This window comes from Lemur catta, chromosome 3 (assembly GCF_020740605.2).
Source record: "Lemur catta isolate mLemCat1 chromosome 3, mLemCat1.pri, whole genome shotgun sequence".
NCBI lineage: Eukaryota > Metazoa > Chordata > Mammalia > Primates > Lemuridae > Lemur > Lemur catta.
This window is the reverse complement of record NC_059130.1, coordinates 104,611,750-104,624,911: the sequence shown is the minus strand read 5'-3', so window position 1 is coordinate 104,624,911 and position 13,162 is coordinate 104,611,750. Positions and strand designations below refer to the sequence as shown.

The window sequence follows — 13,162 nt, the reverse complement described above, 5'->3', positions numbered from 1 at the left end:
GCCCTCAAGGAGCTCATGATCTAGCAAGGGCTATTAGACAAGTAATCAACACAAGGCAGAACAAAATAATGCCTTTTCTTAAAGAAGACACAAAGTACTACAGAGTTCAAAGGAGACAGACATGACAAGTTTTTGGTTTGGATATCAAGAAAGGAAAGCTAATCTGTCATGGAATTAAGTTTAAAAAAAAAAGAAAGCAAGGCAAAAGTGTTAAACTTTGAAGAATGAGATGGATTTAAACTAGAAATGGAAAATGAAATAAAATGAGATGAAAAGCAAAGGGTATGAAAGGATAGAGGGATAAAATGTAAGAAACAAACACCAATTTCCCATAGAAAAAGGAACCTTCCTTCTTAACAACTACTAGCTGTTATACATGAGCCTTAGGGAAGTTGAGGATCTTGAAGATACTTCAAGTCTTAGGCCAATGGTCCCCAGGTATGCTATTAGGGCACTCAGTACAAGAATATGTAAAACACTCTACTCAGAAAAGCAAGCCATGGGATAAAACAACAACTATCACATAACAGTGGTATATCTGTGTAAAACTGTGTTGCAGTAACCAAGATATGTATGGAAAACCTGAACCCAACAACAAATTAACTTTCAAAATAATGTTTATTTTCAAAAACTGTTGAAATAGGATAGATGATAAAGGCATCCTTGGTATATTTCTGAGTAAGTGATTGCTTTGATATAATCATGCTAGCTACTTGCAAGTATGCAAAAGTACATTTCTGTTCAAGTTCTAATAATTGTCCAGCCTCCAAAAACATTGGTAAAATTATTTTGAAACAAGAGATCAATAAATCAAAAAAGAATCCCAACTCTGATTATAAAGTAATGAACAATTAAATGAAAGAACTAGATTTCTGTTCTTAAGAGATTTGAAACAAACTCTTCTTAAATAACATGGACAGGGTTAGATTGGGTTAGAGAGGAAATGGAAGCTAAGAACCAAAAATGACCATAAGGAAGAGAAAAGGCACAAAAAAATCAATTCTTATGGGGAGCTAGACATATATATTGGAGACTACAGGGAGAACAGTGTACACTTTAGTTTACTTGCTGGAAAAAAGAATTTTTCAATTAAATCTTATGTAAATTTGCACACACATCATCCCCTAAAGGGATTTCTTTTGGTAAATCATTTATGGTTATCAATCAAAAGCCATTTAATATCAACTACTGAAATAACAGCTAAAGGAACAACATGGCATAACTAATCTGCAAAGACCATAAGCAAATTTCCCCATAGATACAGAATTTCTAAACTTATGAGATTCTAACCTTTCAATCCTAGAAGTCTGTTTATGAACCAGTCCAAAACTAAGCAAATAACAGAAATTCATAGTCCATCAAACTGCATCGGTGACAAGGGAGAACTTGTAGTACTTAACAAGACCAGGAAACTACCTGCCCTCTTTTTATAATCCAAACAGCTGATTTTCCTTTAAAAAAAATTAAACAAAAGGATCAAATAACCCTGGATTTAGTCCTACACTATGCTTTTCAAAAACAGAACACACACATACAAAATTTTCCAGAGACTTATGAATAAAGAGCCAAGTAATTTCACTGTAGATTTAGTACTAAGGGGGGTGGGGTGGGCGGGGGTGGGTGGGGGTGGGTGTGTGTGTGTGTGTGTGTGTGTGTGTGTGTGTGTGTGTTGGGAGGGGCGGGGGTATGTATATATGTTTTCCCCTAATCACATTCTAGCTCTTTTTCATCTATGTTTTCTGGGATAAATCATTAAATTAAAAGACATAACTGATAAGATGACTGGGCACTACAGTTCTGACAATGGTAGATAGTAGAGTTTACTACTTTAAAAACAAAGCAAACTGAAAGCATCACAACCACATATATCTTCAGAGATTAATTTAGCATCCAAGAGGGTTGTGTTATAAGAGTTAGCACAACCTCACTATTCCCCAGGTGTTGGGGAAAGACTAGAACCAAAGGAAGTACAGAGCAAGGTGTTCTCTTGCCTCAGCATGGTGACGAGCTTCATGAGGAGAAAGACATAGACGCTTTGTAAACCCATGTCACTACTAGGTTAATAACGGCTGGCTATGGATAGCCTAAAATAAGGCCACCCTTCCCCCATCCCCCCTTCCTTAGTTACTTGAACAAAGTGCTGGCTGGAGGGAGAGTAGAGAGGGTGACAGAGACACACACAGTACCTGTTGTTGAGAATTGTAGTCAAAAAGTCCCACAGTTGCTGCTGCTGAGTCCACAGGTACCTGCGTGCCTGAATAATCAAACTGAAGAGGCTCCATGCCCACATGTTCCATAGGGTCCAAAGGGACACTCTGGGACTCCATGTTGGAGAAATCCTCCACAGGCTTGGCACCATTGGTGCTGGTCAGCTGGGCTAAGCCCTCAGAACCATTCTGGTTTGGACCCAGAAGATCCACTTCATTAGCAGAGTTCTGGCAATTACCAGGGGTACGGCTAAACAGAGAAAGTAAAGGGCATTAAACCTTATTTTGAGTGGGGAGGGACACTACAGCAACCCAAGTTTAAGGACAACGTCCTTGCTATAACTCATTATCAATAGTATTTAAAACTACTTCTATAAAATAACCAGAGATCCTTTATGGCGCGTATGGGATTATATCCTCTAAAAATGATTCTTCTATTGCTTGCTTTTCCACATAACCCACCCCTTAAATTCACATTAACTGCTATTTAATGATAATCCTTTTACCAAGGAGTCCAGAGTTGATAAACACCAGATGAACTGGAAAATTCACTGCCTATGGCATCCATGAAAACAGAGATCCCAAAATTCAGGCTGCAAAATATGCCCCCCAAAGCAACATCTACTCTTTAAATATAGTTTAAATTTTTCCAGTGGAAAAATTCAGTTTCCAGGGGAAATTCCATATCTCACAATAATCCTAATAAAAATGTTTTACATATTATTGGTATTACTGGCAAACGCTAAAACTATTTCACCTTCTAAGAAACCAGAAGCAGCAGATCATTTAAAAGTTATACAAAATAAATGCATTAGGATATGCCCCTGCTAAGGAGACAATTATAAAACTTAAAAGTAATGTGAGGATATAATTTATCATCTAAACCAGGACACTCCTAAGAGTAAAAAAGGGCAACGTTGATAATTATCCTGGGACACCGGTATAAAAAAAAGTACTATTCTGGGTAGCCCAGAATATATTATCACCTTATGTAAAAGGAGTGCAAGATTATATGATCCAAAATGAGATTAATATATATTGTTATACACAGGGGAGGGTATCCTGTGGCTACATTCAATGCCCTTCATCCCTAAAAATCCTGTAGCTGGTACATATTAAAGGTATTGTCATATTCCTTCTCTCTCTTCACTCTCACACACACACATGCATGCACACACACAAACAACGCAACACACCACACCACCACCACCTCCCCTCTGTTAAATATCACAAAATACAGCTACAGGCTGCTGCAGATTTAGGGTGAGCGGCCACCTGAACTCATCTGAAAGACCTTAGGTAGTATTTTTTCCCTGTGCCTCAAATTTCTTCCAAAGATTGTAGTTCCTTACACATGCAAGATACAAAAATTACGTTACGAATACTAAACAACCAAAACTTGTTCTACAAATGATGCAAATACATTTTAATTTTGGCTTTGGTAGATATTAGGATAAGAAGGGTAGATGTGTGGGTAGGTATGTACACATACATACACACACATAAGCTTTAAACTGACATTAAAATTATTCAAAATTAAAAATTCTCTCTGTATATTACTGAACAAGGATTTTAATAGATTTTTTTATTAAGAGACAGGGTCTAGCTATGTTGCCCAGGCTGGTATGGAACTCCTGGGCTCAAGCAATCCTCTGGTCTCAGCCTCCCAAGTAGCTGGGACTATTTGGCATGTGCCACGACACCTGGCTAAACTATAAACCATAACTAAAGGTCACCTACATAAATGAAAAATACTTGCCAACTGTGGAAGACAAATACACATTATTTTAATATGGTATATATTATGAAGTAAAACCTGCAAATCAACCATGACCAGAGATGGGATGAGAGGCATCCATGGAAGGGATATGATTAAGAATAAGTTATTTAAGCTGCATCTCTGGTACTTCAAAATGAAGAAAATGATACCCAACCCACCTACCTCAAAAGGAGCATATGAGACTCAAATGAGATAATGCACAAGTTCTCCACTGTTTTTCCCTCTAACATAGCAGAGGGATATAACACACTTCCATCAGTAACCATGGCTCTCTAATATAGTAATTTGGGAGACTCTTAAGAAAAGTTCCATGCCATCTATCCCAGGTGATTTTGGTATTTGAGAATCACTGAAATGATCTTTTCTGGTATCATTCTGCAAATTCTAGAGCTCTATACAAATGCAAAATCTAGCATTTTGGCAACACATCAGGCATTGGCAACTTTTAGAGAATTACACCTTATCAGTTAATTTACAATCCTTGTGGCATGGCCTAAACTAGATCAAATTATTTAAGGGGGGTGGGGAGGCAGTGATAAGACTAAAATCAAAATAAAACTAAACCAAAACAAACAAAAACCCATAGCCCGCATTCAAAAATCAGAAGTGTATAAAACATACAAACCTAAAATCTTTGACGTCTGCATCAATCCCATTCTGCACTGGTAAACCATTGGTCTTGTCCATCACATCACCCTCCTCCTTCAAATCTCCTAGCTTATCTCCATCAAACGTACCCTTGTTCTTCTTTTCACCTTTGTCGTTTTCATCACTGTCTGCATCCCTTGGGCCCTGTTTAAAAAATAGCTTCAGCTTCACTAATCATCATCAACTATTAGAGTGGGCAACCGCTGTGGACACCAGACTACACTAGAACCTAATTAGAACAGGACAGTGTCCTGCCCTTTCAGACATTACAATCTAATTAACGAACAACACAGAGGCAGGAACACTGCAGAAAAGTCTTGCCAAATGGGGAAGACAGACATACATACATGTTACAGAGTTTAGGACAGTCTTACCATACCCAATGTCCCACCACCCCATTTTTTTTCCTTTCTACCCAAAGCCCAGCCGAAACTTCGTGCCTCTTAGTCCCACTTCTCTATTCTTAAATCTAACTCTATATAACAAACAGTATGACTCCTAATAAGCCCCAGGTATGGTGGCCAATAGCATAGAATGAGTGTATTAAATCCATAAAAAGAACTTCACACTTCCCTACTGTCTATGTAAATTTCTCCCTGACTTCCAATTATTGAGCTAAAAGTGGTCTGACATCATTCCAACTCAAATTATTCTATACTTGATCTTGGAATATATGCCCTGCCAATTTGCACCAACCTCCCAATTCCACCCTGTAAGCTTCACAGCTTATATATCAACTATTCACCAATGACCCTTAACTTTAATGCCTCAAAACAAGTTAAATCTAACTGTGCGATTCTTTCACCAAAAGTACCCTAATTACTATTCACATGCTGTCTTCTATCACCTGCCTGTCCCAAAGCAGATTATTCAAGAGATGTAAGTGTCAGTGAAACATCTGATGCAAAATTTAACTCTGAAGTGTTTCAAATTACAAAGTTTGAAACACTGAGCCTAAAAGAATTGATCTGGTGCCAGACATGTTTACACCCTGCCCTCTAAGGAATTAAGTCTGTTTCCTCCTACCAACCTATTAAATTAAGCCCTAGACATATAAAGCAAATGTACCTTGATTTCCAAAAGGAAGTATTTGGTATGGTGACGTGATATGGTAGAGACTTGCAGAACCTTATACCAAAGGGAGAGTTTAACCTTTGCTTTTGTAAAACTATAGGGAGGCAGCCTTGCTTTCTCCCACCATTGATTCCTAGTTTAAGAAAGAGAAATGCACATGGACCAAGATAAAATTCCTGGTACAAGGAAAGATTCAATCAACAAAAGATGAGAGATGCTGCACAGCATTTCCAGTCACCAAAACCAAACTTCAGTGGGAGGAGAATCAATAATGGAGGATAGAGCAGCAGACGCTGAGTGGTGGACAGACTGAACGTGGATAGACCCGCAGATGCAAAACCAACAGATGTTCCCAGGGTAGTTTCTAGCGATTATTGGTCCTGAAAAGGGTGACCCTGTGGAGCTTGACTAACATTCTTAAACCTTTCAACTACTAGTTCAGGGCCCACTTTACTTTTAAAGTCATTATCAGTTCAAATGTGGTACAGAAAAGAAAGACTTCTTGAATAACATGAAAAAAGGAACATATATGACAAGAAACTGAGAAAGGATATACAACTTAGCTTCATGTGGCATCAAGACAGTACATCACAGCTTTGGCAGCCACTGAGATGTGCCTTCCAGAGCAGAATCTTTAAAGTATGGGCTGTTATTGATTCAAAAGGATTGAATGATAGCTAATTAAGCACCACCTTCAGATTCCCCAAAGCAGAGATTGGAATAGGACAAGGTTCTAAAGGTAAAATGATCTTTCAGAATATCCAGAGGCAATAGCTTCCTCCACACCACAAAGGTAAAACTGACAGAAGCTGTATATTTGTTTTTATATCCCTACCACTAAATATAGCATCTGGCAGAAGTTCAATAAATATGATGAAAAAAATTAAAAAGAGCAAAAAATCCTACAAAACTGAACTGCTAAAATAAGAAAGATCTGCCTGTTGCCTTTATTATTATCAAATAAGAGTCCAGGAGGTGCTAATATGGTCTAAATGACAAACAACTCTCCCTGAATCAGAAACCATTAATGTCAACAGCAAATGAGTGTAACAAGGATCATCCCACTGTCACGCCTAAGTAATATTCCACAAGTCTACAAATCAAATCGCTGGCTCAGGAACAACAGTTTGGCTTCAACTTCTCACAAGAAGTTCAGAAGGTTTGCAGGTAAAATTGGAAAGAAAATAGGATAAAGCAGCAGCAGAACGAGTCAACAAAATGCAGGAACACTGGTGGCAGGGGATACTCACTAAGTCAGATCAATGCTCTGCATTCTTTCCTCAGTGACCCTTAACAGGCTTCCTGAGAACCTGCCCAGCCCACCTCCATGCTGGCTGCTCTGGCCTGAAAACCTGGCTACTGATACTTACATTCTCAACTATACTGTCAAGGGCTAGATTTTCAAATATTTCCCTGCAGCAGACTGATTTCAACCAATATTGTATGTCCATCCCTCCAAAATATTGCTACCTGGTTCTCTACTCTGAATAAGCTACTGATGCTTAAGCAGAACAGTAGATTCCTTCTATTGGAGCCCAAGGGAGGTGTCTACTTCCTCATCTGGATGGCTATTATGAGTGTTTTCATTTTGTAGAAATTCATGAAGATGACCATTTATGACATATTTTTCTGTACATAGGTCATATTTCCATAGCAAGTTTACTTAAAAAATTAAATAAATCTATACTGATCCTCAATAAAAATGGTTGGCAGAAGTTTGACTTCTGAATGAAACCAAGAGCACAAGTGGGAAAATATCCTGTCAGAAGTTTGTTTCTAAAAGACAGTATTGGGTTGGAGATAATAAAAATGATTTCTTAAAAATATGAAGACCATAGAGAAAATAGAAGAGGAGTAATAAAAGGACTGTTAAGTTTTATGGGATTTTTACATTTTTAAAAATTTTTAAATAAGGTATTCATAGCTATGTAGGCTTTAAGAAAGTACTGACACAGATGACACAGAACCTACATTCTATCTCAACTGCTAACACTGGTCACAGGACTTTGGACAGGTCATTTAATCTGAGTCTTAGTTTACCCATCTATAAAAGATTGTTTAAAACAATAATTGTTTAAAACAATAATTGTTTAAAACAATAATTATGAATATCCATTAAATCATGCATGTATAAAAGTTTTATAAAGTATAAGTCATTGTATACAAATGTAACATAATACTAGCAATAAAAAAATTCACTAGGATGGTATTTCTTATGTAACACTATGTAGGGCATTCAAGATTTAAAAATCTTAAAATGCCCCAATTAAGAGGTTTAACTCTCAAATACAAATGTACAGCTAATATAGCCCTCTCAGGGGCACTTTATTTGCACAATACTGTGGTTCTATGGTTAGGGGTTGGGCATCACAATCTTTTTCAAATTTTCAGGTGTCTGGGCCCACTCCCTGCCCTAGAGATTCTGATTTCATTGGTCTGTAGAGGCTCCTGCATATGCTACAAAAAGTTTCTCCAATAGCTCTGATAAGCACCCACAATTGAGAATCAATATAAATAAGTCCAACGTAAGTCATCAGAAAGGCAGGGTTTGTGTTCTGCTTTTTGTCCACCAATTATCTAGTATGTAATCATACTGAAAAAGCCTATCAGCTAAATGAATGAAAAAATAAAGGATTAATAGCATCTTTTTATTATGGGCTTCCTTTAGATCAATGTTAACCCAAAGCTGTCAGCCCAAATACAAGCTTGAGTGGTGTGCTCAAAATGCAAGTGGCCAAGCCCAACCAAAATGTCAAGAGTAAGACCAAGATGGGTGCTGAGAGATCCCAGATCTGTACAGAGGTGAAGGAGTATGTTCCACTCCTAGATATTAAAAAAACTGTGAGAAGAACAGACTCAGAAGAACCACATCATTGAGATCAGTGCCCATGCACTTATGGCTCAGCTTCCTCTAAAGACTCACATAAAGGGAGGAATACTTCCAAATATATCTAATAACTCTGAATGAAGTCAGAAGAATTAGAATTTAATTCCTCCTCTTACTGCATGCAGTCATCTTAGAACAAAGCTCCATATGACAGAAATCACATTCAGTGAGATTAGGAATTTTCCTCCTTTATTTCTAAGAGGAGTATTTTGTGTATCTGCTTAACATAATCAGTTAAAAAACCGTAACATTAACTTAAATATTAATTTCTCCTGCACACACTTATTTATTGGCTTTTCACAAAATTCCAGAAAATGAAATGTCAAATTCCTTCAAAGTGCAGCAACTTATAGCTCTGCTGGTAATAAGAAAAATTTTAGCTATCAAAAAATAGGAGTAGGCTAAGCATAGAGGCTCACACCTGTAATCCTAGCACTCTAGGAGGCCAAAGCAGGAGGATCGCTTCAGCTTAGGAGTTAGAGACCAGCCTGAGCTCTGAGCAACAGTAAGACCCTGTCTCTACTAAAAATAGAAAAAATTAACTGGGCATGGTGTTACAGCCCTACAGTCCCAGCTGCTCAGGAGGCTGAGGCAGGAGGACCGCTTGAGCCCATAAGTTTGAAGCTGCAGGCAACAGAATGAGACTCTGTCTCAAAAAAGAAAGAAAAGAAAAGAAAAGAGGAGAGGAGAGGAGAGGAGAGGAGAGGAGAGGAGAGGAGAGGAGAGGAGAGGAGAGGAGAGGAGAGGAGAGGAGAGGAGAGGAGAGGAAAAAAATTATGTGAGTAAAAGTTTTAAACCACTAGCCATTTGAAATAATCTTTTAAATTTAACACATTAAATATGATCCTTTTATGAAGAACACCCCTCCTTAAAAAAAAGCAAGTATAGCATATATAGCTAAGAAAACAATATAGCTAAGAATTGAAATTAGAATGGAATTTGAATCCAGGCTCCCCATTTCCCCTCTAAAGCTCATTTTTCTCATCTATGAATTAATAGAGACAACAATATCTACCTCAAAGGGTTGTTTCAAGGATTAAATAAGGCAATTCATGAAAGTACAATTCTTTTGTTAAAAAAATTCTTAAAAGCATTTTATCCAATTTTCACATTTCTTTTCCATTGCCTTTTTCACAGCAGCAACCTCCCTCACACTCCCACTTCCTCCCCAAGGCTTAAAATTGCAAGACATCTTATGTTTTCCCCCCTAGGAAACTGTTATGACTCTAATCATTATATTCTTTGTCCAACTGATTTTTCTGAGACATGTGTATGGAATCAAGCCACCACCAACTATTACCGTTCATCAAATCTGAGATACTATCAATTATAAGATATACCATCATTTTATGTGCCACTAAAACAGAAACACTGCAATTAAACTATGACATACTATCATTTGAAAGATGCATCCCAATTTCAAAATGAACAAAAGTAGGGATGTGTATATTTTAGAATATGGTATAAACTAAGCACTTTATGGATAATTGTCGCCCAATTCCTAATGCGTAGAGAAAAATAAGAGCTCCCCTCTGCTTTGGTAACCACCAGATCCAGGAGGTAGGGGAAAACGTATCTTAAACATGGAGAATGGTGTTTGTTTTTATTATAGAGATGAAGACCCCCCAAAAAAAATAAGATTTCTCTAAGAATTTTTAAGCCATCTAGTTAGTGTCTAAAAATTTGACACTACAAAGCAGAACATGTAGACTTCCTGCTTAAGGGAAACCCAAAACTAAAGGGGTTCTAACCTACAGATAAGTTTCTAATAGTCTCTTGATGATTTATTCTTCAAAGGAAACTATGTCTTATAGCAGTGCTTATCAAACTTTAATATACATACAAATCACCAGGGGGAGTCTTGTCAAAAATGTTGGTTTTGATTCAGTAGGTCTGGGATAGGGACTGAGATTCTGTATTTCTAATAAGCTCCTAAGTGACACTAATGTTACTAGTCTACTGACTTTGAGGGGCAAGAATTTTCATATTTATTACACAGCTACACAAATTAGACTTGTTGAGTTTTGATTACCCCCACTTTGTAGATGAGGAAATTAAGGTCCAGTTGAGACTTAAACCCTTGACTATTATCTGCATTACACTGTAAAAACTTTTTAAACAAAAATCAATTAAAGTAGCACTAGTTACCTCAAATAAATACAGTAAAGCCTAGAAAGGCAAGTCATCAAATTTTGTGGCCCAAATGAATTGCTATGAAATGTTACACATCCTCCAGGTCAGAAAGCAGTCATTCTCTACAGAACAAATTTTTCCTAAAAATCTTTCTCCTGCAAGGTTAAGGTGCTTTTCATCCTAATCAAAGTTTGGAGTGGTCTTCTCATTTCCCTGAGCACCATGAACTAGCAAGGAAGAAATTATGATCCACTTTTCTGACTAGCTAGACTTCAACGTGTTTAAAGATGATCAGCAGGTACTCCAGAAGACCAACAGCAGTGTCCTTAGATGGGCAATTTCACCCACAGGCCTCAAAAATACAGTCAGTAGTTACATCTGATTTTGTAACCACTATGAACTATGGGGGTGAGGGTGGGGGGTAGCGGGGGTACCTGTCTTATTCCAGGAGTAAATAAAATAAAGGATAGAAAAAGAAAAGAAAAATAAAAGACTTAACTGATTTTCTGAGTTTTCCTATTATTCTGAAAACTGCTACCCTAAAGGGATTCATACATGGAATACTATCAAAAATTTACAGTGGGTTCTAAGAAAAAAATATAGTTGTCAGATTCTGCCAGCCTGAAAGTATTCTTATCACGGAAGCCAAAACTACTAAACTGAATCCATTTGAACAAAGTGAACTCAAGAAGGCAGGGACGCTAGACAAAGAGTTAAAGAGCTTCATTCAAGCTGTAACCAAGAAACCTCACTGAAAATGGAAAACCACTATAGAAAGAGATTACTTTCCTCTGAACCATCTTTACCTGCAAAGTTAAAATCTGGATTATCTGTTGTCAGTGTATGAGAATGACCTGTTAGTACTTGCTTTGAGGTCTACAATCACTATGCCATGAAAGATGATGTTTTCAGGTCTCAGGGGATTAAAACGAGGCTTAGAGGAATTAATGTTGGTACAGACAACTAAAAAGTAAAGTACTACTATTTTAGAATAATTTTAGAACAATTATCTACAAGAAGCAGATATCTTCCTTGTTCTCTGAACTCAATACTTTGAATAACAGACTAGATTTAAAAAGAAAAAAGGAAACGCTCACCTTTTTCAAGAAGATGCATGCATACCATGACAACCACAAAGTGATTCAGGTTTCCATGAACAGAGCTTTGGTCAGGTGTCATCCTAACCAACAGGCAGAGCAAAGGCAGGTTAGGTATAAGATTAACAGGATATAACCACAAAGCTGACAAGCAGTTCACTGATCCTCAGCCCTCCATCCACCAGAAGACTGTACATGCCAACATGTGACTTGGTGTCACTGGATAGTCCTCCTGTGTCACTCTATAGATGCAACTCAAGTCAAACTATGGTATAACATTTCATTAGCCACAACCTTCATTCTGAAAAGAAGCTGGAACACAGATTTGGAGAATGTTCATTTATCTCCATGTATACCTCAGAAGCTGAGTAAATTATCTGATTGTTAAGAGTCCAATTTTCTGACCTCATCTATCTATCCTGAGGTCTTAACTTCCATTCTGGTCACAACACTTTTGTTAAAGAGCTAAAAAATCATGAGTCTCCCAAGAGAACTAAAGATGGAACCCACCTTTACAAAATACAAGATTCTGTATTTTGACAAAACAAGCAGCTTTTGTCATAGAAATAATTGTCTAATGAAATGATTGCTTAAAAAGAAGAAAACAATAGGCAAAAATAAAAATAATTCAGTCCCACCATTTTATCTTTCTCCTAATTCCAATTATTTTTCTGCCTCCCACAGACTTCACAGTAACCATGCACATGCCTCCCTGGCTAATGCCCAAGAATCAGAAACAGGTCACACACAACACAAGTCACAGCTAGAGCCACAGGTTCCAGTTCACCACAGTAGCAACTTACTAAAGCACAATACTAATTCCTTTCCTCCAATAAATGACAAGTTACAGGCAATGTTTAGAAGGCAGCAATTCTGATTAGTAATCTGTGATCCTAAGTGAGGAAGACAGAAAAAGAGGTCAGCTGGAGATAGGGTGAAAAAAGAAAAGTAACTCCATTCTTCCTATGAGACAATAGGCAAACAATAATTTGGCCTGATCCTTCTCCTCACATCCAAAGGGTGGATCTTGTTGTTCCCAAGCAGCCTCTTGGGAAGGTTCAAGCAAAAGAAGCCATTTCTTATCTGTTTCACAAGCTACTAAACCTGACCTAAGTTTCTGTAGGGTCAAAAGACCCAGAAGCAATTAGGTCAGCTTTAATGGCTAGTACTCAAGAACTGTACTTGACACTTGAGTAAGCTACACCAAAAATGAACTACTATTGCTCTAAAGAAGTTTAAAGCAGATTAGGCAAAACAAGACCTAGCCTCTGATACTTAGCAACAAATGTATGACAATAAAAATACTAAGCAACAAATGCTGTAAGATAAAGGAAGT

At 37.4% G+C, this 13,162-nt stretch overlaps 1 protein-coding gene across 15 annotated transcripts in view; it reads right to left on the bottom strand.

Moving 5' to 3' along the window:
- The window catches only part of PUM1 (pumilio RNA binding family member 1), a 128,231-nt gene that overhangs the window by 53,420 nt on the left and 61,649 nt on the right, over positions 1 to 13,162 (bottom strand). For 14 of the 15 annotated variants that reach the window (XM_045548456.1, XM_045548457.1, XM_045548459.1 and 11 more), the window contains 2 exons: positions 4,613 to 4,779; positions 2,187 to 2,457 (listed from right to left, as the gene is read on the bottom strand). The exons of the other annotated variant lie outside the window; for it this stretch is intronic. In XM_045548456.1, coding sequence (XP_045404412.1) covers positions 2,187 to 2,457; positions 4,613 to 4,779 — 438 coding nt within the window. The remainder of the gene's footprint in view (positions 1 to 2,186; positions 2,458 to 4,612; positions 4,780 to 13,162) is intronic. 15 annotated transcript variants of the gene reach the window in all.